A 26626-nucleotide genomic window follows, 5' to 3' on the forward strand; every position below is an offset into this window, starting at 1 on the left:
TTATTTAACATTTTGAGACGGGAAACATGTTTTTCATAAAGTTGAACTTGTGCTCTTTATGACAGAATGTTAAAATTAGGTGAAACTTTTTTGGTCCAAGTTAGACTTCTCAAAAGGGACAGAATTGGTGGAACGACCCAGTAATAGTAACAAAAGCTAGTACCATGGACAATTGTGCATAATATATAATTATTTGTAGGCTATAGAAACGGTGTCCTTCAGTAAATTATTTCAGCGCATAAACTCACTGAAAGTCCTCCCAGCATGAGAAAGGGGGCTTGCTGGTGAGTCCATCTTTTGGTGTTTCAGTGGCTTCTTCGATAAGATGATAAACTTCAGATCAGAGTAGGCCTACATCAAACTGGAACCTGAGGTAAACTACTTCTTGGTATTTATTATTTTGTCAAACGCAGAGACAACATACAATCCCAAAATAGGCCTATTAATTGTCCTACAAATAACTTTTCTGATGAGCGGTCAAAACGTGAGCAAATTTTAAAATGGGCATTTCGGTAACAGCTTGTAGAAATGTTGTTCTTGAGGCTGAGATGTCCAGTATACATCCATATGAGGAAGAGGATAACTGAACGCATTACTAATTGTGGCACGTTGCATGCGCATCATTGCGGGAAGCGTGATCAATAGGATCGATAGTGTACGGCTGTAATGTAGGCTATATTAATATTTTAAAAATATGTCTAAATCTATTACTTTATATCAAGATTAGTTGCAGACAGTGCTATACCACATGGATTCTTAATATCCTGGCAATTGGAACATTCTTTCACTGACCCGTGTCTGCTTGACTATAAAAAGACAATAACCTTGTTCCTTTTCTGTATAAGAGTCCAAATCTATAAGAGCAAACAAAGTAAACTAAATTAATATGTTAAATGTGGCTTTGGCTACACAAGAACCAACCCAATGATACAGATTATGCATTGACATTGCACAGAACATAAGTAATATAATTATAAATAATTAAAAAGTTAATACTTAACTATTAACACTGAGATCAAGGCAGAAGTGTGTGAAATGTGCAATGTGAAGACATGTGAAATGCACTCCCCTTGTTTCAATTGTGGTTGAGGTAAAAGCAAGAGACAGAGAACCACGTCTATTTTTGAAACGCATCAGGCTCACACATTTTGTCCCGATGTAAAAACAATGAACAACACAATACAATGTCAGTGTAAAGGAAGATAGAACTGTTTTTTCCCCCCAACTTAAATGAGATTCTGCACAAAAAGTGAACCAAGATTTTATTGACAAAATTACATTTTCAAAAATGTATATGTTTTTAGAAGATTATGCGACACACGTTGTGCTGAACCTGAAACGAAATATGACTTGAATATGAAATGTATGAATCATACAATTACAAATGACATTATGCGGGAACAAGCATCAAATCAAATGTATTTGTCATAAGCTTTGTAAATAACAGGTGTAGACTAACAGTGAAATGCTTACTTATAGGATAAAGTGTGACATCCTGAGGAGTCGTATACCATAAGTATTTTATATCTATGTTATAAAAAATAAACACATTTTGTAGGCCCCATTCACAGTGAAGATGAAACCTCTTCCTTGGGCTCTGCAACAAAAAAAAGACAGGAGTTAGAGTTATGTCCTGTGATATACTATATGTTGCATATAAGTTAAGTGTATTTCTTGTGATGCATTATATTCATTAATTAATGGGGCTTGCGAAAGCGCCAACTTTAAATCTTTGACAAACTTCTGACTTATTATACTGTAGTTACACTGTGTTATTAGTGGGGTTTGTGACGCACAACCCCCATTTTAAATCTTTGACATACTTTTTTTTTTTTTTTGGAATGTGATTCCTCCTACACTGTTTAAGCTAGAAACGTCATTCACACGTCAAGACATGCAGATCGGGTCTGGAATAGTGTGCTTGTAAAACATTGATATCTTTTTACTTTTCCTGAGATTTCCTCAGCATTCTAAAGGCCCCATTGACTTTCAACATTCCATTCACTGTAAATGCTATGATGCAACTCTTAACACAAAATCAGCTACTTTGACCACTTTGCCAACTACTTCTTAGACAAAAGGTTAGAACATGTAAAATCTTCCTCTACTTATCTGCTTTTCGAATCTGAACTCAGAAGTAATGTCAAAGACATTTTGATCTAACTTTTTATAAACAACTGGCATTTTGGCCACTTTCCCAACAAGTTAAACAAAAATGTAGAGGTCAGAACATCTTCGTCTACTTCTGTTATTCAAATCTGTCATCGTAACAAAAAAATATCTGTTACCAATCCAACAATACAGCTGTTTTAGTAACTGCATTGACACATTTTTTCCCAAATTCTTCCAAACTGCCATTTTGACTTACTCCCACCAAAATGCAGACAAAAACTTAGTGTATGAAATGTTCCTCTACTTGTCTGCTTTTCAAATCTGAAATCAGAACAGGAATAGCTTCTAAGTAGAGCTGTTTCAGTAATTCACCAACTGCTTTCATTAAAGATGCAGTAAGTGATGTCAGAAACTAGAAGATTCATTACTTACCAAAAACAGCTGCAAATTCCAATGTCATAAAATTAGCAACTACGTTTTGACTTACCAAAAGTAATGACCACAACTACTGACAACAACCACACAACTACTGACCACAACTACTAAACCTCAAATACTGACCACAACCACAAAACTACTAACTACCACTACTGACCACAGCAACTACTGAACTACACAACTAATGACCACAACCACAAAACTACTGACCACAACCACACAACTACTGACCACAACTACTAAACCTGGAATACTGACTAAAACCACAAAACTACTGACTACCACTGCTGACCACAACCACACACCTACTGGCCACTATTGACCACAACTAATAAACCACAACTACTGACCACCTCTACACACCAAAACTACTGACCACAACCACACACCTACTGCCCACAACTAATGAACCACACAACTACTAACCACAAAACTACTGAACCACACAACTTATGATCACAACGGCACAACTACTAAACACAACTGCTGACCATGTCCACACTATAGGGCCCAAAGAACCTGCAACACAACCACTCAACTACTGACCACATAATTACTGACCACTATTGACCACAACTACTGACCATAACCACACAACTACTGACCACAATTACTAAACCTCAAATACTGACCACAACCACAAAACTACTGACCATAACTAGGGACAACACAACTACTGAACCACACAACTAATGAACATAACTACTAAACTTGGAATACTGTAGCTGTACATAGTCCATCTGTAAATAGCCCACCCAATCTACCTACTTCATCCCCATATTGTTTTTATTTACTTTGCTGCTCTTTAGCACATCAGTATCACTACTTACACACCATCATCTGCTCATCATCATCTGCTCATCTTTCACTCCAGTGTTAATCTGCTAAATTGTATTTACTTTGCTACTATGACCTATTTATTGCCATACCTCCTCATGCCATTTGCACACACTGTATATAGACTCTTTTTTCCCCCTATTCTGTTGACTGTACACTTGTTTATTCCATGTAACTCTGTGTTGTTGTTTCTGTCGCACTGCTTTGCTTTATCTTGGCCAGGTCGCAGTTGTAAATGAGAACTTGCTTTGTCTAGACGCATGGCTAGAACTTTGGCATCCATCTTCATTTCTGTTCCGATTAAACTGATTGGCCGAAAATTTGCACAATTTGTGAGGTCTTTTACTTTCTTAGGGATTAGGGATATAATAGCTGTATTGATGTCTCTGTGGAGTTGTCCTTTTTCAATAGCAATGTTAAGCAATTCAAGAATAACTGGTCCTAGGTCATCCCAAAAATGAGAATGAGTTCAGGCGGTATTCCATCAATACCAGGCACTTTATCTTGTTTCATATTTAAAAGAGCAGCTTTCAGTTGAGATAGTGACAGGGTCCTCTAATAAATCTTCTTGAGAAAGTTTGGGCAACGTAAGGTTCTCCAGGAACTGCCGAACAAGCAGAAGTATCAAAGCTATGTGAGGAACTGTATAAATCTGAATAATATGCTGTAAAAGTTGTATTTATTGCTGTAGGATAAGATAACAGTCCCTTAGTAGGAGGTCTGATCAGCTGTATTGATGGTCTTGTTAAAGCATGTTTAAGCTGCAGCGCCAGTAAGTGGCTAGGCCTACTCCCTTGAAAATAGTATATTTGTCGCACCCTCTGCATCTACTTGTTTTTTAGATACATGTCTCTCTCTGTTGAATGGTTCCAGCATTTCCCAATGATTTTCAAATTCACTGATCTTCTAAAGTCTTAATTTCTGTAAATTAGAGGGAAGATGTGTAGTGTTTCCTCTTATGAAACCTTGTACAGCTAACCATACCATAGTTGAGTCCTCCACTGAGTGGTAACTTATTTCTATTTTTATTTTTTTTTAAGATCTAAACTTGAAGATGAAATCAGAGTTGTGTAGTAAAGTATTATTAAACCTCCATTTTAGTGCACACATATTCATTGGTAAGATTTTTAATTTACAAAGAATGGGATTATGATCAAATAGAATGGCCAGTAATGTTTTTATAAATTCCATGTTACCTGTAATATCAGTAGATGTTAAAACAGTACCAAACAGTACATCTTCGAGAAAGTCTTAAATCTAGCAGAAAAGCATGTATAGTCCTTAGTTTTGGGATTATGACATTTCCAACAGTTACTAAAACTAAGATCTTTAAGAAATGGTTTGGAAGCAATCACTTGTGATGAGCTATGAGAAGGTCCAGATATATCTAGCTAAGAATCAATAATAGCATTCATGTCAGCTCCAATAATATGCGTATAATCTGAAGGGAGAAAATCTTTGTTATAGGAGCATAAATAGATACAAATGCTATTTAAACACATACAGAGTGGAACATATGTTAGTAAATCAGCCCTGTTTATAATTTCCACTTTTTTCAATTGTAAGGGGTAGATTGCGTTTATGTAGAATAAGTACCCCTTTAGATTTAAAGCAGGAAACAGCTGCCCGTTTGTCGTATTTGTTTTGAAGTCAATGGACATCACCCTCTAAAAGATGTGTCTCTTGCAATAGAGCAATGTCAACTTTATTCCTATGTAATACGTCAAGACATTCCTTATTTGGCTCAGTAGAACCCCTCAGATTACAAGAAATGATCACAAAATTAGCCATGATCCATCTGTGGTAATGTGAATACCAGTTTGATGGATAAAAGGGGAGAAAAGTAATTTATGATAACTATAAAATGACTATTTAGTTTCCAACTAAAGAACTGTATACCAGATATTCCTGAAAAAAACTGTAAACATATCCATTGTTGGATAAAATGACAAAACCCTTCAGATTGCCATTCCACCCCAAAACCCTGACAAATGTATCAAAACAGTTGATACAAAGAATCCCTCCCCTCCCTGACAGGTTAGGACACAAAAGTCCTCCCTCTCCACTCAATGTTAAGACCTATGACTGAACGCAGCGGTGTCTATCACTAAACCCCCCCAAATATCCCTGTACGTCTCACTCCATTTCCTAAATATCTTGCAAGAAAGCATTACTAGGGAGGTGATCAAGAACCCGATGGTCACTCTGACAGAGCTCCAGAAGGTTCAACTTCCAACAGGACAACGACCCTAAGCACAGTCAAGACAACGCAGGAGTGGCTTCGGGACAAGTCTCTGAATGTCATTGAGTGGCCCAGCCAGAGCCAGGACTTGAATCCTATCTTACATCTCTAGAGAGAACTGAAAATCGCTGTGCTGTGACGCTCTCCATCCAACCGGACAGAGCTTGAGAGGATCTGCAGGAAAGACTGGGAGAAACTCCCCAAATACAGGCGTGCCACCTTGTAGCGTCATACCCAAGAAGACTCAAGGCTGTAATAACTGCCAAAGGTGCTTCAACAAACTACTGAGTAAAGGGTGTAAATCACATTATGTAAATGTGATATTTCAGTTTTTGGTTTAATGATTTTGCTTTGTCATTATGGGGTATTGTGTGTAGATTGATGACGAAAAACCAACAAGGCTGTAATGTAACAAAATGTGGAAAAAGTCAAGGGGTCGGAATACTTTCCGAATGCAATGTACAAACCTATTCTACATAGTTCTTCAACTACCACAAAAATACTTTTAAAGAGCTGCCATCACTAGATGCACCATCATATTTCTTTCCACAAATAGCGTAACACTCTATTTTCATTACATCATCATTCAACTAAAATCAAATTTAATTTACACTAAACGTTTCAAAAAAGTAAATTGCGCATCTATTTATCTGAAACCCACAGCATAAATGATTGAGTTGCTTTGCTTTCCTAAGAGTGTTGTCCACATGATGCTGCCTTTTATTCCCATCTTCTGACAGAAGATCGCTTTGTTCTGTATCTTTCTTGTATCAGTTTTCACACGCATCAACTGTAGTTTAGCCATTTTTGCGATCTAACTGCCACACAATCGAAAGAAATAAAGGTTGATATAGTAGTCTATCAAAAATAATTAGACCAAATATTTTACTTTGTCTATATGTATGATTTGCTTTAAATAGTAAAGTAAAACTTTTTAAACTTCTTCCATAACCACAAAAATACTTGTAAAGAGCTAAAGCAAGTCCAACAACTTTACTTTTAAAGTTACCATCTAGTTCATATATGCTGTTACTTTGACAGCATATGGCAATGTTATAGTATAAGTTTCATTGGATAGGCCTGTATGTGATATGGTATAGAAATATTACATTTGAATGATTTTATAGGATAAGCAGTGTAATACAGTACCTGTCCATGTTCGGTGCACAGGTAGCTTAAGGGCCGGGTGGGTGATCTCCACGCTCACTCTCAGTCGTGCTCTCTCCTCCCCTCTGGGCCCCTTTCTCACGTTCACCCTGTTTATGTGCAACGTTTCCACTCCTTCTTCCTCTTCCCTACTCTCATCCTCCACCTCCATCTGCGTCACCTTCCTTTCCACGTTGTTGTTCTCTCCGTCTCTTTCGTCAATGTACTCTATTCCTTCCGTTTCGGGGTCAGCGACTGCGGCTTTTGTTTCTACAGACATTAATAGATATAAAGAGATATTTAGTCACTTTACTGGTTAAGATGTGAATGCATGTGAATGCATGTACAAGTACTGCATAGGATTTGTATTACTAATGTTTAAACTTAAATCATAGGCGCAATGAGTTTGCATAAGCACACATAACATTGACTTAATTAGCCACAATAGCATTAGCTTGGGTCGAAACAGGGAGATGTTCAATAAGGCAAATCATTGCAAATAGTTTTGAAACTGAAAACTAAATGAGTGTTTCTTATATTAGACAAATGCTTGTAGTCCCTCCCTTTTCAGTCCGTTTTCTTCCATTTCATGCTTAATGAACACAATCCAGTTCTAACATGGACAGGTACTATTTCACTAGTGTTAATAAAAACCCACTAAGTGTGTGTCCATTTTTCCGACTGTCCATCTGACCATTTTCGTCTGTCTGACTGAGCCAGCAAGTGGATCTCTCCAAAGCGCACACGCTCCTAAACTCTCTCTGTCCGTCCACTCCTTTCCCGCCTGTCTCGTTGGACACCAGGGGTATGAGGGTGGTGCCCCCTGCTGCCCAGAGCACTTTAGCTTTTGGGTTGCCTCCCGTCAATAGGAGATTGAAAACCCCAACACCCTCGCTGGTCCAATGGACAGTAAGAGAGGAGGGGATGGAGGGAGCAGCTGGGAAAAAGAGAGAGAGAAAGAGGGAGGATTAAAGGTCAAAGTATTTTGAAAATGTATAGTAGATAGAATTCCTTGGATATAACATACAGTATACTAAAAAAAAAATATATATATACTGTTTGATAGGTTATATAAGAAAGTGCATACGACCAGTTACAGTCTTAAAACAGTTGGTGTACTGCTAAACAACATTTAAATGAAGTCTATACTAACAATGTTCACATTACATGAATGTCGACTAAAGAGAGACAGGTACCGATAAGAATATTTCTCCACTGCCTCTCGATGGGCTCCTCCAGCGAACAGTGCTCCACTCGGCACACCACCCCTCCTGTGCTCTCCTTCTCTTCATTTGTTCCCCTCTTCCTCAGAGTGGCATTGGCACGGTAGGTACTGGGACCGCTCAGCAGGGGCCCCCAGACTTCTCCTCCTTCTATCACCTCTTCCTCTCGGTCATCCACTTCTCCTTCTCTCAGATGGAGCCAGGTGACTGAGATGCCTGGAGGGTAGAACCCAGTCATGTCACAGCCCAATGTCAAATATTGACCAGGGAAGGAGGCAGAGGTGATGATCTCGGACACATTGGGCCTCTTTATGAAACCTGCAAGGAACAAGATGTAATTGAAGATGAGTGGACCAATGTTCAAAAAATTCTACACTGAGCAAATTTCAGGTCTGTTGAGCGCAAAATTGAACGTTCTGTGCAACTTCCAAAAATCAAATCAAATCAAATTTTATTTGTCACATACACATGGTTAGCAGATATTAATGCGAGTGTAGCGAAATGCTTGTGCTTCTAGTTCCGACAATGCAGTAATAACCAACAAGTAATCTAACTAACAATTCCAAAACTACTGTCTTATACACAGTGTAAGGGGATAAAGAATATGTACATAAGGATATATGAATGAGTGATGGTACAGAGCAGCATAGGCAAGATACAGTAGATGGTATCGAGTACAGTATATACATATGAGATGAGTATGTAAACAAAGTGGCATAGTTAAAGTGGCTAGTGATACATGTATTACATAAGGATGCAGTCGATGATATAGAGTACAGTATATACGTATGCATATGAGATGAATAATGTAGGGTAAGTAACATTATATAAGGTAGCATTGTTTAAAGTGGCTAGTGATATATTTACATCATTTCCCATCAATTCCCATTATTAAAGTGGCTGGAGTTGAGTCAGTGTCAGTGTCAGTGTGATTGAGTTGGAGGCGTGCGTGGCCATGCAGTCCAGGGAGTACAGGAGAGGGCTTGGCAGCAGCCACTCAATGTTAGTGGTGGCTGTTTAACAGTCTGTCCTTGGATAGAAGTGTTTTTCCTCTGATGCACCTGTTTCTGGATGATAGCGATGTCCTTGAGATAGAAGCTGTTTTTCAGTCTCTCGATCCCAGCTTTGATGCACCTGTACTGACCTCGCCTTCTGGATGATAGCGGGGTGAACAGGCAGTGGCTCGGGTGGTTGATGTCCTTGATGATCTTTATGGCCTTCTTGTAACATCGGGTGGTGTAGGTGTCCTGGAGGGCAGGTAGTTTGCCCCCGGTGATGCGTTTGTGCAGACCTCACTACCCTCTGGAGAGCCTTACGGTTGAGGGCGGAGCTGACGCAGTCTGCCGTGATGGAAGCCAGGCGGTGATTGGACAGCCCGCCAGGATGCAAAATGGAGTCGTGGTCAGATTGTGCATCTGTAGAAGTTTGTGAGTGCTTTTGGTGACAAGCAGCCTCCGAATGGTTCTTTGCAGCAGAGCCATCCTGAGGTTGAAGAGGCGCTGCTGCGCCTTCTTCACGATGCTGTCTGTGTGAGTGGACCAATTCAGTTTGTCTGTGATGTGTATGCCGAGGAACTTAAAACAGAAGCTAGGATATGCATATAATTGGTAGATTTGGATAGAAAACCCTGGTTAGGAATTTCACGCGAATGCTGCCATCAGGGTTAGGGAATGTTTTAATCGCTATTGACATCTTCAACGCAGTCTAAAGTTTCTAAAACTGTTAAAAAATAATGTATGTGAGTATAACAGAACTGAAATGGCAAGCAAAACCCCAAGGACAAACCCAATAAAAAAAAATCCTACCACTGATTTCAATGGCTGGCAGTTTTATTATAAGGCGAAATCCTCCCCGATTGCACTTCCTAGGGCTTCCACTAGATGTCAAGTCTTTAGAAAGCTCTGGCTGTTTAAAAAAAAAATAGGTAGAGGTTGTAGTTTTTGTAAGTGGCTCCCATTTTGGCTTGTAGTGTTTCCATGCGCATGGACGTGTGCGAGTTTTTTGTTTATCTCCGGTAAAGACAATAACGATTCTCCATCTTAAATTTGATCATTTATTTACATATAAGGGTACCTAAGGTTTGATTATAAACGTTGTTTGACTTGTTTGGAAAAGTTTATTAGTAATGTTTGGGATTCATTTTGTATGCATTTTCATGGAGGGAAACCAGTGGATTATTGACTGAAGCGCGCCAGCTAAACTCTGTTTTTATGGATATAAAGAAGGACTTTATCGAACAAAATGACCATTTGTAATGTAACTGGGACCTTTTGGAGTGCCAACAGAAGAAGATCTTCAAAGGTAAGGCATATTTTATATCGCTATTTCTGACTTTCGTGTCACAACTGCCTGGTTCAAAAACGATTTTCATGCATTTGTATGCTGGGCGCTGTCCTCAGGTAATCTCATGGTATGCTTTCGCCGTAAAACCTTTTTGAAATCTGACACCGTGGCTGGATTAACAAGAAGTTAAGCTTTATTTTTATGTATTGCATGTGTATTTTCATGAATGTTAAATATTTAAAATTCTGTATTTTGAATTTGGCGCCCTGCAATTTCACCGGATGTTGTCAAGGTGTGCCACTAGCGGCACGCCTAGCCCAAAGAGATTTTAAGCATCAGCTGTCAGATCACTGCAGCTGTACATAGCACATCTGTAAATAGCCCATCCAACTACCTCATCCCCATACTGTATTTATTTATTTATCTTGCTCCTTTGCACCCCAGTATCTCTACATGCACATTCATCTTCTGCACATCTACCATTCCAGTGTTTAATTGCTATATGGTAATTACTTCGCCACCATGGCCTATTTATTGCCTTACCTCATTTGCTCACACTGTATATAGTCTATTTTTTTCTACTGTATTATTGACTGTATGTTTGTTTATTCCATGTGTAACTGTGTTATTGTATGTGTAAAAAATGCTTTGCTTTATCTTGGCCAGGTCGAAGTTGTAAATGAGAACTTGTTCTTAACTAGCCTACCTGGTTAAATAAAAGGTGAAATATTATTTTTTATTTTTTAAATAAATGGATTTAATAAAAGGTATCACTAGTCACTTTAAATAACGACACTTTAATAATGTCTACATGTCCTACATTACTAATCTCATATGATTATACTGTATTCTATACCATCTACTGCATCTTGCCTATGCCGCACGGCCATCGCTCATCCATATATTTACATATTCTTATTCATCCCTTTATATTTGTGTGTATAAGGTAGTCGTTGTGAATTTGTTAGATTACTTGTTAGATATTACTGCACTGTCGTAACTAGAAGCACAAGCCTTTTGCTACACTCGCATTAACATCTGTGTATATGTGACCAATAAAATTTGATTTGATTTGACAAAGAAGGCCTCTCCAATAGTAGTACCAAAACATTGAAAGACGGTTTTCTCAAAAGTGAGTTTACAAGTTGATCAACTTTCAAAGCAGAATTACTTTCCCATTGTTTCCTCAAATGCAGTGTATGATATATAATTTTGTAGCTCTGGGTCTCTACTTTTATCCAATGTAAAAAACAGAAATTCAAATGTTGCTACATAAGACCGAATCCAGGTGGTGAGTCACATATGGAAATGGTCTATTTGTATATAGGCCTACTGCAGCTTTGATTGTTAATGCCACACCGGTCTGTGTAAACTAGTCTGGGCTGAGAAGTGTGTGTCAATGCAATAGAATCCTACTCTGATGTGTTCTGCAGACAACAAAATCTCGTGTAGTTCGTTTTGTTATGTTGCATTGAAAATGGCTAAAATTGCACTGATCCCAATTGTCACAGTAAAGGGAAACGTTGATAGTGTTAATAACAGGAAACACTCTAGAACAGTGTTCACCAACCTTTTCTGAGTCAAGATCACTTTGAGTCAAAATGCAAACCAAGATCTACCACTCAGATTTCTTTTTTACATGACTCAAAAACGTAAGCCGATGCAACAATTATCCAACTTTCAGGGAGAGGGAGAGAGAGAAACACAGCTGCATGTGAGCTCTCACATTTTTCAACATGTTTTTTACAAAAAGATAGATTTGGAGTTAGATCAACTTTGGTTTTTGGTAGGGACATATACAGGACACTACCCTCCACAGCATAACCTTCACTCCAGATCAAACCTTCAAACCTCTACAACCTAATTTTGGACAAAAGGACCTGGAAGGATTAATACTACCAAGCTACCATCCAACCTGGAACTGAGACAGACCAGATAGACCAGATACAACTTCAATTAGCACTGACGTGTGAACTGAGAGGGCCTTTGAGCCCAACAAATGGCAGGCTACCCCACCCAAATCTAAAGGCCTTGAAGCCCCCTCCTGCCATTCAGAGACCATCTACTGGCATTTTCTACTAGAAATCTGCCTCCAGAAAAAAGCTTCTCCCAAGTGGGTGTGACACATACTCCCGTTGCCTGCTGCACTGCTGCTTGGATTCCACCTGGTGATCTGTTCTCCGTCTGCCCTGGTTGTCTCCCCCCGTCTGGTACAGGTACCCCCACCACACTCCCCCCTCTCTCCCGAGCTTTCGCTCGCCTCCAGCACACAGGCACTGTTGGGGCGAGTGACTCTGAACTTACAATGGCTAGCCCCAAGTCGTTATACATTTTTTCTTGTGTATTTTGCTATTTGCCTCATGACTCCTGCATGCTTTGTTGACTATGAACTTTCTTGTTTACCCAACCGTGGGACAGACTGTTTGTTCCCACACTTGGTACTCTGACTCTCTATTGGTTACATGGACTCTTGGCCTCCCATCCTATTCTAACCACCTCTCGCCGGCTTTGCATTCATGTTACCTGATGAAATTGCTGTATAATATGATCTTGTTTCCATCTAATGCACATTCAAACGTCATAATTCAGCACTGCAGAGCTCTCCCTGTCCTCTGCTGTGCATTGATTGTATTAGTGTTGATGATATCTGGAAATGTGCATTTACACCCTGGCCCATTTACTGTTACTAGCCCCAATTTTTACTTTCTGCTCTCGTAAAAGCCTGCTTAAACCTAAAGCAGTGACACTCCCTAAAACTTTCTCAGATTATTACCAATCCCACAAGACTCCAAACACCCAGACAAGGCTACTCTCCTCGATGTTATCAATCCTGATAGGTCTTAGATAGGTATTAGTCTAGTGTTTTCTGTAATGACCTTAGTGATCACTATTTTACAGCCTGTGTTCATAATGGCTGCTCAGTGAAACGTCATGTCCTGATTTGTCATAGATGCTTTCTAAAAAAACTTTAATGAGCAAGCCATCCTTCATGACCTGGCCTCTTTAAATTGGTATAGAATCAGCTGGATCCCATCTGTCGAAGAGGCTTGGACCTTTTTAAAGAATATGTTCACTGATATTGTTAACAAACACATCCCCATAAAGAAAATGAGAATTAAAAACAGGTTCAGCCACTGGTTCGACGGTGATCTTGCAGAGTTACTCCACCTTAAGAATTTCATTTGGCGAAAGGCTCGGCACACGCATACTCAGGCTGACTGGCTCTCTTTCAGGCAAATGAGAAATAAGTGCACTCAGGCTATCTGGAAGGCCAAAGTTAGTTACTTTAAGGAGCAGTTCTCTCTCTGTGGCTCTAACCCCAAGAAGTTCTGGAAAATAGTTAAAGACCTGGAGAATAAACCCTCCTCCTCAAAGCTGCCCATATCCCTTAAAGTTGATGATGTGGTTGTTACTGACAAGAAGCACATGGCTGAGCTTTTAAATCACCACTTCATTAAGTCAGGATTCCTATTTGACTCAGCCACGCCTCCTTGCCCATCCAACATTTCCTCATCTCCCTCCCTTTCTAATGCGACTAGCCCTGATGCTCCTCCCTCTGTCACACTACAAAGTTTCTCCATGCAGGCAGTCACTGAGTCCGAGGTGCTAAAGGAGCTCCTTAAACTTGACCCCCAAAAAACTTCTGGGTCAGATGGTTTAGACCCTTTCTGCTGCCCCTATATTCGCCAAGCCTGTCTCTTTTCTCTGGGGAAGTTCCCATTGCTTGGAAGGCAGCCACGGTTCGTCTTTTATTATAAGGGGGAGATCAAGCTGATCCTAGCTGTTATAGGCCTAATTTGCCATGTTCATCAAAAGTGTTTGAAAAGCTTGTCAATAATCAACTGACTGGCTTTCTTGATGTCTATAGTATTCTCTCTGGTATGCAATCTGGTTTCCGCTCCGTGTCACTGCAACCTTAAAATGTCCTCAATGAGGTCACCATTGCCCTGGATTCTAAGCAAAGTGGTGTAATTTTAATTTACTTGGCCAAAGCTTTTGATACGGTAGACCAGTGGTTCCCAAACATTTTATAGTCCCGTACCCCTTCAAACATTCAACCAGGATCAGCACACCGTCAAATGTTGTTTTTTTGCCTTCATTGTAAGCCTGCCACACACACACTATACGACACAGTTATTAAACATAAGAATGAGTGTGAGTTTGTCACAACCTGGCTCATGGGAAGTGACAAATAGCTCTTATAGGACCGGGGCACAAATAATAATATAATAATAATCAATAATCTTGCTCTTTATTTAACCATCTTACATATTAAACCTTATTTGTTGAAAACTGTGAATAACTCACCACAGGTTAAAACTTGTTCACGCTACCACGTTCCCCAAGGGGTACCAGCCCCCCCCCCCTGACTTCCTGATTGATGTCTTGGCATGTTGCTTCAATATATCCACATAATGTTTCTTACCTCTTGATGCCATCTATTTTGTGAAGTGCACCAGGCCCTCCTGCAGAAAAGCACCCACACAACATAATGCTGCCACGCCCGTGCTTCACGGTTGGGATGGTGTTCTTCGGCTTGCAAGTAACCCCCTTTTTCCTCCAAACATAACGATGGTAATTATGACCAAACAGTTCTATATTTGTTTCATCAGACCAGAGGACATTTCTCCAAAAAGTACGATCTTTGTCCCCATGTGCAGTTGCAAACCGTAGTCTGGCTTTATTATGGTAGTTTTGAAGCAGTGGCTTCTTCCTTGCTGAGCGGCCTTTTAGATTAATGTTGATATAGGACTCGTTTTACTGTGGATATATATACTTTTGTACCTGTTTCCTCCAGCATCTTCACAAGGTCCTTTGCTGTTGTTCTGGCATTGATTTGCACTTTTCACACGAAAGTATGTTCATCTCTATGAGACAGAACGCGTCTCTTTCCTAAGCGGTATGACAGCCTGCGTGGTCCCATTGTGTTTATACTATTGCATACTATTGTTTGTACAGATGAACGTGGTACCTTCAGGCATTTGGAAATTGCTCCCAAGGATGAACCAGACTTGTGGAGGTCTACAATTTTTTTGGAGGTCTTGGCTGATTTCTTTTGATTTTCCCATGATGTCAAGCAAAGAGGCACTGAGTTTGAAGGTAGGCCTTGAAATACATCCACAGGTACACCTCCAGTTGGCTCAAATTATGTAATTTAGCCTATCAGAAGCTTCTAAAGCCATGACATCATTTTCTGGAATTGTCCAAGCTGTTTAAAGGCAAAATCAACTTAGTGTATGTAAACTTCTGACCCACTGGAATTGTGATACAGTGAATTATAAGTGAAATAATCTGTCTGTAAACAATTGTTGGAAAAATGACTTGTGTCATGCACAAAGTAGATGTCCTAACCGACATGCCAAAACTATAGTTTGTTAACAAGAAATGTGTGGAGTGGTTGAAAAACTAGTTTTAATGACTCCAACCAAAGTGTATGTAAACTTCCAGCTTCAACTGTAGTTGCGGAGAGTCCCTGTAATCCTAGATTCAGAACATTCAGGCGAGAAAAAACATCACCCAGACAGGCCAGTCGTGTGAGAAACTCGTCATTATGCAAGCGGTCAGAGAAGTGAAAAGGATGGTCAGTAAAGAAAACTTTAAGCTCATCTCTCAATTTAAAAAAATGGGTCAATACTTTGCCTCTTGATAACCAGCACACGGTATGATGTAAAAGTGTTACTTGGTCGCTGCCCATATCATTCCATAGTGCAGAAAATATACAAGTAATTGTTTCACAACATCTCCTGCCATGTCACTGATGAGTTATGAAACAATTGTTTGATGAAGATACTGTCTGTATAGTTTTTGGGGCCTTTTCCCCCAGCATTGTCCCAGCCATATCCACGGCAGCAGGAATAATTAAGTCCTCCACAATAGTATGAGTCTTGCCTGTCCTAGCCACTCAGTTGCTCATCATACAAAGCACTTCTAGCCCTTCTTAATGGTATCTGTTGCTTTTATACATGCTTTTATATACTACTCAAAAGTAGTCTTTATTCTCACTCAAACAACTCCTGTGGCTTATTTTTCAAATTGGCATGTTTTATTTCTAAATGTCTGCGCAAGAGTGAAGGTTTCATTGAGTTGTGAGATAGTACTTTTGCACATATAAACACACTCTGGCTGAGGAAAGGCACTACTCCCAATATAATTGAACCCCAAATCAATGTAGTTCTCTTCATATTTGCACCTCTTCGATGGTCCAAAGTCCCTGTCTGTTGTTCGGTGATTTTCCAGGTAAGGGGGTAGTAGCTCTTCAGCTGCATCAGATTGACAACTGTCAGTGTCCATGCTAACAGGCTAACAACAAATGTAGAATTACTGATGCTAGCATTGGATGTGCTCGTAGAAGCAGAACAACTTGTGTCGTCGACAGGTGCAGGTGTAGTACTGCTGGTAGTAGTAGTACTACCAGTAGAGCTGGAATGTGTCTCTATGGACGCGGGCATTACTTTTTTTAACCATTTGTCAATTTTTGGGCAAACGGAATGATCAGAAGCTACGTTTGGCTATATACGGACCGTTAGTGGAATTCGGTTAATTAACGGTTAATGTGATTGGATGTTATTTATTTGACTAGGCTACCTGTATTTGACATTGTGTTTTTATTTCGCTGAACACTAGGCCCCACGCTCTTCTCAATTTACATCAACAACATAGCTCAGCCACTAGGAAGCTCTCTCACATCCATTTATATGCAGATGATACAGTCTTATACTCAGCTGGCCCTCCCTGTATTTTGTGTTAAACGCTCCACAACAAAGCTTTCTTAGTGTCCAACAAGCTTTCTCTGCCCTTAATTAACCTTGTTCTGAACACATCCAAAACAAAGGTCATGTGGTTTGGTTATAAGAATTCCCCTCTCCCCACAGGTGTGATTACTACCTCTGAGGGTTTAGAGCTTGAGGTAGCCACCTCATACAAGTACTTGGGAGTATGGCTAGATGGTACGCTTGTCCTTCTCTCTGCACAAATCAAAGCAGCAGGCTAAAGTTAAATCTAGACTTGGTTTCCTCTATCGTAATCGCTCCTCTTTCACCCTAGTTGCCAAACGAATCCTGATTCAGATGACCATCCTACCCATGCTAGATTACGGAGTTGTAATTTATAGATCGGCAGGTAAGGGTGCTCTTGAATGGCTAGATGTTCTTTACCATTCGGCCATAAGATTTGCCACCAATGCTCCTTATAGGACACATCACTGCACTCCATACTCTTCTGTAAACTGGTCATCTCTGTATACCCGTCACAAGACCCACTGGTTGATGCTTATTTACAAAACCCTCTCACTCCCCACTATCTGACATATCTACTGCAGCCCTCATCCTCCACATACAACACCTGTTCTGCCAGTCACATTCTGTTAAAGGTTCCCAAAGCACACATATCCCTGGGTTGCTCATCTTTTCAGTTCGCTGCAACTAGCGACTGGAACGAGCTACAACAAACACTCAGATTTGACAGTTTTATCTCTTCATTCAGACTCAATCATGGACATTCTTACTGACAGTTGTGGCTGCTTTGCATGATGTATTGTTGTCTCTACCTTCTTGCCCTTTGTGCTGTTGTCTGTGCCCAATAATGTTTGTACCATGATTTGTGCTTGATTTGTGTTGCCATGTTGTGTTGCTACCATGTTGTTTTGCTACCATGCTGTGTTGTCATGTGTTGCTGCCATGCTATATTGTCGTCTTAGGTCTCTATGTAGTTTTGTGTTGCCTCTTGTCATGATGTGTGTTTTGTCCTATATTTTGATTTTATTATTATTTTTTATTTTTATTTTTTTAAATCCCAGCCCTCGTCCCTTCAGGAGGCCATTTGTTAGGCCTTTTGTTAGGCCGTCATTGTAAATAACTGACTTGCCTAGTTAAATAAAAGGTAAAATAAAAAAGCACCTTTGGCAGCGATTAGAGCCTCGAGTCTTCTTGGGTATGATTCTACAAGCTTAGCACACCTGTATTTGGGGAGTTTCTCCCATTCTTCTCCGCAGATTCTCTCAAGCTCTGTCAGGTTGGATGGGGAGTGTCTGTGCACAGCTATTTTCAGGTCTCTCCAGAGATGTTCAATCGGGTTCAAGGACATTCAGAGATTTGTCCCGAAGACACTTCTGTGTTTTCTTGGCTGTGTGCTTAGGGTTGTTGAGCCCTCACTCTCTGTGTAGCTTTCTTTTATGCCTGCTACATTACTGCAGACAGGTCATCTGAGCCATCTGATTGGTCAGCGGTAGGCCTGTAGTGCAGTTGATTTGCTCTCTGGGCCTGCGGGGAAGTTAGAGTTTGTACCTTCAGACAAATTAAATGGTTCAAAATGACAACAGTTCACCTACCCAGCACTGCAGTGCAGCTGAATCGGGTGCACCTACGGCCAACAGCCCGAGAGAAAAAAAAGAAGAAGAAGAAAATAGGAACAGAAGGCTTTATCGTAGTTTTACAGGAATGTTTGCAGATTGACTAGGAATGCCTTGGAGATCGACCGGTTGGTGACCACAGCTCTAGAAAGTTGAGTGAATTACAATCTTTGGGCTGATAGGTCTATTTCTGAGTGGCAGTCCAAAGGAGCTGTGCAACAATCTTAGGACAACTGTATGCGCGCATGTTTGCAGTTTAGAGGGAACATTGGTCATTCCTGAGTGGCAGTCCAAAGGAGCTGTGCAACAATCTTAGGACAACTGTATGCGCGCATGTTTGCAGTTTAGAGGGAACATTGGTCATTCCTCACACCTATTTGTTACATTTATGAAACTTCTGTGGAAAAAGACACAAAATATGTCATTACTCCTGCCCCTCCTCCCTTAAAGGGGTAGTTGACCCAAATTATTAAATTATGTATTTGTTTCCTTAGCCTAAAAGCAGTCTGTGGACTCTTAGGTAAATAAAACCAAAGCTTGGGTTGCAGTCTCTCCTTTTCCATAAACTATATGTAAGGGAACAAATAATACACCTTTAACCCTCACAAACACCACCTTCCTCTCACCTCGGGTCTCGCGGGTGATGGGGTGCTTGAGGGCGATGTGATGGACGCTCACCCACACCTTGGTGCCGCCGTGCTCCAGCTCGGCGCGGGGCAGCTTGCACTGGCTCATGGCCGAGAAGAAGCCCTGGGTGTCGGGCCGTGGGGCAGATAGGGCCTGGGAAGCCACAGGGCTCAGTTCGCCCCCCTGGCAGAACCAACGGAAGGTGATGATGTCTGGATGGAAGCACAAGGCCTGGGTGGTCAGGGTGACCACACCTGGAGGAGAGAGTGGAAAGAGACATGAAGCGTATAGACTTGTGTGGTTCAGTTGGTAACAGTGCAGCACTGGCAAAGCCAAGGTTGTGTGTTCAATTACCACAGGGATCATACACACACACAACATTTTTTGCACGGACTGAATTGTAAGTTGTTTTGGATAAAAATGTCTGCTATATTGTCAAAACTGTAAAAAACGCAATTGGTCAAGTTGAAATAGAATTGACTCCAATCCTGATATGCAATGTACTTTAATTTGAATTTAAAATTAACTTGAGTTCATCTTACTGGAGTCATCACCTGCCTCTGTGAGCTGAATCTCTGAGACCTTGGGGGGAGCTGAAGAAAAGTAAGAGAGGACAGGACAAGTAATTTGAAAGTATTTTTTCCACATTTTGTTGTGTTACAATCTGAAATTAAAATGGATGAAATTGAGATTTGTCGTCTCTGACCTACACACAATACCCCATAATGTCAAAGTGGAATTATGTTTCTTAGAAAAAAAAGAATGTTCAGGAGTAAAAATGTGCTTAACAAGTAACATAGTAAGTTGCATGGACTCAGTCTCGACAATAATAGTGTTTAACATGATTTTTGAATGGCTACCTCATCTCTGTACCCCACACATACAGATCATTTTAAGGTCCCACAGTCGAGCAGTGAATTTCAAAGACAGATTCAAAGACACATGAGCATGGTGAAGTTATTAATTACACTTTGGATGGTATATCAATACACAGTCACTGCAAAGATACAGGCATCCTTCCTACCTCAGCTGCCGGAGAGTAAGGAAACCGCTTAGGGATTTCACCAAGAGGCCAATGGTGACTTTAAAACAGTTACAGTTTAATGGCTGTGATAGGAGAAAACTGAGGATGGATCAACAACATTGTAGTTACTCCACAATAGCAACCTAAATGACTGAGTGAAAAGAATGAAGCCTGTACAGAATAAAAATATTCCAAAACATGCATCCTATTTGCAATAAGGCACTAAAGTAGAACTGCAAAAAAATGTGCCAAAGAAATTAACTTTGTCCTGAATACAAAACATTAATTTGGGGCAAATCCAATACAACATCATATGTTCAAGCATTGTGGTGGCTGCATCATGTTATGGGTATGCTTATCATCGACAAAGACTAGGGTTTTTTGGGGGGATAAAAATAAATGGAATAGAGCTAAGCACAGGCAAAATCCTAGAGGAAAGCCTGGTTCAGTGTGCTTTCCAACAGACACTGTGAGACAAATTATTCTTTCAGCAGGACAATAACCTAAAACACAAAGTCAAATATACACTGGGGTTGCTTACCAAGAAAGACAACATTGAATGTTCCTGAGTGGCTTAGTTACAGTTTTTACTTAAATCTACTTGAAAATCTATGGCAAGATTTGAAAATGGCTTTCTAGCAATGATCAACAACCAACTTGAGAGAGCCCGAAGAATTTAAAAAATAATAATATGATAATATTGTACAATCTGGGAGTGGAAAGCTCTTAGAGACTTAACCAGAAAGACTCACAGCTGTAATCACTGCCAAAGGTGATTTTAATATGTAAATGAGATATTTCTCGATCAATCAATTTGCAAAAATATATAAAAACATGTTTTCACTTTCTATTATGGGGTATTGTGTGTCATTTTTATTTTATTTAATCCATTTTGAATTCACGCTATAATGTGGAATAAGTCCAGGGGTATGAATACTTTCTGAAGGCACTTCTGAGACAGAAGGAAGAGAAAAAGTTAAATACAGCCTTTCTGTAAAAGAGACAGGATTGTATTCAATTCCATTTTAATTCAATAACATTTTCTGAATTGAAGAAAATTGACACAAACCCTGTTGCGAGAGCTGTCCCTTACCTAATATGGTGAACTTGTCTGACACCCTCTCCACCACAACCTGGTCTTTCCCCACATAAGACACCTGGCACTTGAACACCGCACCCTTGTGGATGGAGATCAGGGGGATGAAGGAGAGCGAGGACAGCAGTCGCTGCTTGCTGCTGTCCCCCGTCGAGTGCAGCGGGCCCTGGGTGTGCAGCTTGTAATAGCCCACGTCGCCACCAGAGAGCAGCAGGGGACACTTCTCCGAGACTGGGGAGGTGAAAGTGAGACCGTAGGGTAGAAGCATGGTGCTTAGTTGGTTACGGAGAAAGTTAGTGTTGTTAGCGTACGCTTTGAATGTGGGACGGGATTCTGGTCATTTGATGTTGGACAATATTTGTTAGTAGAATTATGTCATGAAAAAGACAAAAGGCAACAAGTTACTTAAGATAATGTACTGAACAAAGGCAAAATGCTAAATAAATGACAAAATAAAGTAATACTTCACTTAATTAAAAGTCCTTGTATAATTACTTGTATAATACTTTATAACTTGTATGAGCCTTTGCCTACTGCTGTCTCTCTATGTAGGACATTATAAACTGGCTGAAAATTCTATACAAATTCTGTCAGTTATTCAGTCAGGATCATTATGAGATGATAATAAGACATAATACATGCTTATGACATGTCTTACAATACATTCTAACTGTATAGTAATGTTTTATACCTATAGGCTGTAATTAAAGTGTTACCGAAAGAGACATTGTGGTCTGGCTCTATGTGTATATACACTCAACACAATATGCATTTGGACAGTGAAGCATTTTCAATTTGTCTCTATATTCCAGCATTTTGGATTTGGACAGAGTGTCACCATTAATTTGAAGATATTTTCATAGACATCCGTTTACCATTTTAAAATGAAAGCACTTACTTTATTTTATCCAACGTTTTGTAGTTGGTACCATATTCCTTGTAAGCAAATAACTATATCAGGCTTGTGACTTTACAAACTAGTTGGATGCATTTGCAGTTTGTTTTGGTTTGGTTTACGTTTTGCCCAATAGTAACTGAAGGGTGAATAAGCAGTAATATTATTTCTAAGTGAGTAGATCAAATGTTTCTGAACACATCTAAATTAATTCCGCTTATGCCATAATTAGGAAAACTCATGAATGAATCAAGAATAACGATGAGGGATAATGTTAAAGAGGCTACAACAAATCATGCTAACCTCTCACTATTACTAACAACAGGGGAGGTTCACAATTTTTTGGGGGGGTACAGTATGATATTTGTGACTCTAACTTTCTCACTCATCATTATTCACGATCCAGTCATGATTTTCCATAATCATAGTAGCATCCACATGAATGTAAGTGTTCAGAAACATTTCTTATTCTTACTCTAACAATAAAAGTGGCTCCAAAATGACACAAGACATAATCTGAAACACAACCAAAACAAACTGCAAATGCATCCAACAAGCTTGATGTAGTCATTGTGTGCAAGGAATATGGGATCAAATGCTAAACTTTTGACTACTTAATATACATAGCCACATTAAAGCCACATTAAAACATGTAACTTCACTGTCCAAATACATGTTATAGAGTGTATATAATGCTATGATGCTTTATAATAGTATAATGCTTTATAACATATTATAATCATGAATGGGCCTTAAAAATGTCTTAGAATAAAGCTTACAATATGTTATGTAACATATTGTGGTTTGGCTCTACCTGTGTGTGAGGTGTCTGAAATGGGGGTGTCATTGAGAAACCAGGTGGTCTGGACCCTGTCCACCCTCCTCCCCTCCACACTGATGGTCACCCTGCCCTTCTGACCCACAATGACCCGGGGAGGTAGAATGATCCCCGATACATTTAGAAACTTCTGCTTCTCTGGGGAGGGAACGAGGGAGAGGGACAGAGAGAGAGGAGAGGGAGATACATGTCAGTGGTGATATGAACACAATTTTCTGAGACTAGTCATGTTACAAAACTTCATAATAAAAGTGCAATTATATACATACAGTGGGGTCTGAAATTATGGCACCCTTGATAACTATGAGGGGAAAAAAGACTATCCTGCGTCTGCGTTTATGGACTGCTCTCTTCAACTCAAACTACAGGTTCAAACTACAAGTCCAGAGATGACCATTGCAAAATGTTGATTTTGTGGTTAATTAACAAATTATTTGTGGAATTTGACGTGTGCTTGGAGTTATTGTCTTGCTGGAAGATCCACTTGAGGCCAAGCCTTAGCTTCCTGGCAGAGGCAACCAGGTTTTTGGCTAAAATGTCCTGGTACTGGGTAAGATTCATGATGCTGTTGACATTAACAAGGGCCCCAAGACCGGTAGCACAAAATAGCACCATAACATCAAAGATCCACCACCTGATGTTACAGTAAGTATGGGGTACTTTTTCTGCATATGCTTCTTTCCTTCGACACAAAATCCACCACTGGTGTACATGACCAAAGAGCTCTATTTTCATGTAATCTGACCATAGCACCATGAAAATATAGCCCTTTGGCCACTCACACCAGTGCTGGGTTTTGCTTCAAAAGAAAGATGCATATGCAGAAAAATAGCCCATACCTACTGTAAAATCAGGTTGTGTGTCTTTGATGTTATGGGGCCATCTTGCTTCCAGTGGTCCTGGGGCCCTTGTTAACACTAGAACCACCTGGCCTTTCAGCCTTTAAGTACCCACTAGACAACATTGCCGGGCGTCCTATTTAGCATACTGATCAGATGCATATCAACACACAAGGTGAGCAAACATAAGCACCAAGGCTCAATAAATTGCAGATAAGCAATTGTAAACCATGAATTGCATCAAGAAATATTTGTGGAAATATATCCGTGTAAAAATATAACAATAATGGTTATTTCTCTAAATAGAGTCAAGGATATTGGGGGGGTTATAGCGCCCCTCCTTGGGTTGTGCCGTGGCGGAGATCTTTCTGGGTTATACTCAGCCTCGTCTCAGCATGGTAAGTTGTTGGTTGAAGATATCCCTCTAATGGTGTGGGGGCTGTGCTTTGGCCAAGTGGGTGGGGTTATATTCTACCTGTTTGGCCCTGTGCGGGGGTATCATCAGATGGGGCCACAGTGTCTCCTGACCCCTCCTGTCTCAACCTCCAGTATTTATGCTGCAGTAGTTTGTGTGTCGGGGGGCTAGGGTCAGTCTGTTATATCTGGAGCATTTCTCCTGTCTTATCCGGTGTCCTGTGTGAATTTAAGTATGCTCTCTCTAATTCTCTCTTTCGCTCTTTCTTTCTTTCTTTCTTTCTTTCTTTCTTTCTTTCTTTCTTTCTTTCTTTCTTTCTTTCTTTCTTTCTTTCTTTCTCTCTTTCTTTCTTTCTCTCTTTCTTTCTTTCTCTCTTTCTTTCTCTCTTTCTTTCTCTCTTTCTCTCTTTCTCTCTTTCTCTCTTTCTGAGATCCTGAGCCCTAGAACCATGCCTCAGGACTTCCTGGCATGATGACTCCTAGCTGTCCCCAGTCCACCTGGCCATGTTGCTGCTCCAGTTTCAACTGTTCTGCCTGCGGCGATGGAACCTTGACCTGTTCACCGGACATGCTACCTGTCCCAGACCTGCTGTTTTCAACTCTCTAAAGACAGCAGGTGTGGTAGAGATACTCTGTGTCATGCCCTGACCTTAGTATTCTTTGTTTTCTTTATTATTTTGGTTAGGTCAGGGTGTGACAAGGGTGATAATACGTTTTTGTCCTGTCTAGGGTTTTTGCATGTTTATGGGGTTGGGACCAGTCTAGGGGTTTTGTATGTCTATGGTTGCCTAGATTGGTTCTCAATTGAGAGGCAGCTGTTTATCGTTGTCTCTGATTGGGAACCATATTTAGGCAGCCATATTCCTTGAGTATTTTGTGGGTGATTATCTATGTCTATGTGTTAGTTGCCTGTGTCTGCACTTATCATATATAGCTTCACGTTAGTTTTGTTGTTTTGTAAGTTTGTTTAAGTGTTCTTCGTTTCATTAAATAAGAAGATGTATTCATCTCACACTGCGCCTTGGTCTCATCCATACAATGAACGTGACACTCTGAATGATCGGCTATGAAAAGCCAACTGACATTTACTCCTGAGGTGCTGACTTGTTGCACCCTCGACAACTACTGTGATTATTATTATTATTATTTGACCATGCTGGTAATTTATGAACATTTGAACATCTTGGTCATGTTCTGTTACAATCTCCACCTGGCACAGCCAGAAGAGGACTGGCCACCCCTCATAGCCTGGTTTCTTCCTAGATTTTGGCCTTTCTAGGGAGTTTTTCCTAGCCACTGTGCTTCTACACCTGCATCGCTTATTGTTTGGGGTTTTAGGCTGGGTTTCTGTACAGCCCTTTATATATGAGCTGATGTAATAAGGGCTATATAAATACATTTGATATATTTGTATAATTCTACAAAGTCCTAGTGAAAAAAAGCAAATTCTTCTAACCAATGACGCATCAACATTCTAACAGTCTAATAAATAAATGTAATTTATGCTATCGGAAGAATAATAATTTGATTGTTTTTATAAAGGTCTAAGGTAACATTAGAAAACCAAAAAACATTCCATTTTGTACCATCAAAAGTATGATTATATGTAGAAACCAGATAACATAGTTTAAGTCTTTAAAATCGATAGAACAATATATCCCAGAGCAACCGGGATTACGGCTGTGGCTGTCATGCAAAGGTCTGCCCCTTTCAAGGTAATTGGCCGTTAATTAACATGAACACATTTAGCCTCCACGCATAGAAACCGCTGATTGGCGCCTTTGGGACATCTACATTAAGATATTTGAATAAATCTATTTGATAATATACACCATCACAATAAATCCATTATTTCTTTTAGGCAGCTCTAAGGAAACATTATGACATGAAGAAAATGTATTTCAGAAGAACAGAACATGACTTGGCCTACTATACAGTGGGGCAAAAAAGTATTTAGTCAGCCACCAATTGTGCAAGTTCTCCCACTTAAAAAGATGAGAGAGGCCTGTAATTTTCATCATAGGTACACTTCAACTATGACAGACAAAACGAGCAAAAATAAATCCAGAAAATCACATTGTAGGATTTTTAATGAATTTTATTTGCAAATTATGGTGGAAAATAAGTATTTGGTCAATAACAAAAGTTTATCTCAATACTTTGTCATATACCCTTTGTTGGCAATGACAGAGGTCAAACGTTTTCGGTAAGTCTTCACAAGGTTTTCACACACTGTTGCTGGTATTTTGGCCCATTCCTCCATGC

The 26626-nt window shown here is 39.9% G+C and overlaps 1 protein-coding gene across 3 annotated transcripts in view; it reads right to left on the reverse strand.

Moving 5' to 3' along the window:
• Positions 1-1245: 1245 nt before the first annotated feature.
• The window catches only part of si:ch211-180a12.2, a 72384-nt gene continuing 47003 nt past the window's right edge, over positions 1246-26626 (reverse strand). The window contains exons 6-13 of one of the 3 annotated variants that reach the window (XM_024387095.1): positions 23085-23246; positions 21373-21606; positions 19798-19848; positions 19255-19509; positions 7972-8316; positions 7434-7712; positions 6779-7045; positions 1246-1597 (exon numbers count right to left, since the gene is read on the reverse strand). In XM_024387095.1, the coding sequence (XP_024242863.1) occupies positions 1566-1597; positions 6779-7045; positions 7434-7712; positions 7972-8316; positions 19255-19509; positions 19798-19848; positions 21373-21606; positions 23085-23246 (1625 nt within the window). In that variant the 3' untranslated portion in view covers positions 1246-1565. Of the gene's footprint in view, positions 1598-6778; positions 7046-7433; positions 7713-7971; positions 8317-19254; positions 19510-19797; positions 19849-21372; positions 21709-23084; positions 23247-26626 lie in introns of all 3 variants that reach the window. The other 2 variants (XM_024387094.1, XM_024387093.1) reach the window with 2 other exon arrangements.

The sequence above is a fragment of the Oncorhynchus tshawytscha genome, linkage group LG24 (assembly GCF_018296145.1).
Source record: "Oncorhynchus tshawytscha isolate Ot180627B linkage group LG24, Otsh_v2.0, whole genome shotgun sequence".
NCBI classification, from domain to species: Eukaryota; Metazoa; Chordata; class Actinopteri; order Salmoniformes; family Salmonidae; genus Oncorhynchus; species Oncorhynchus tshawytscha.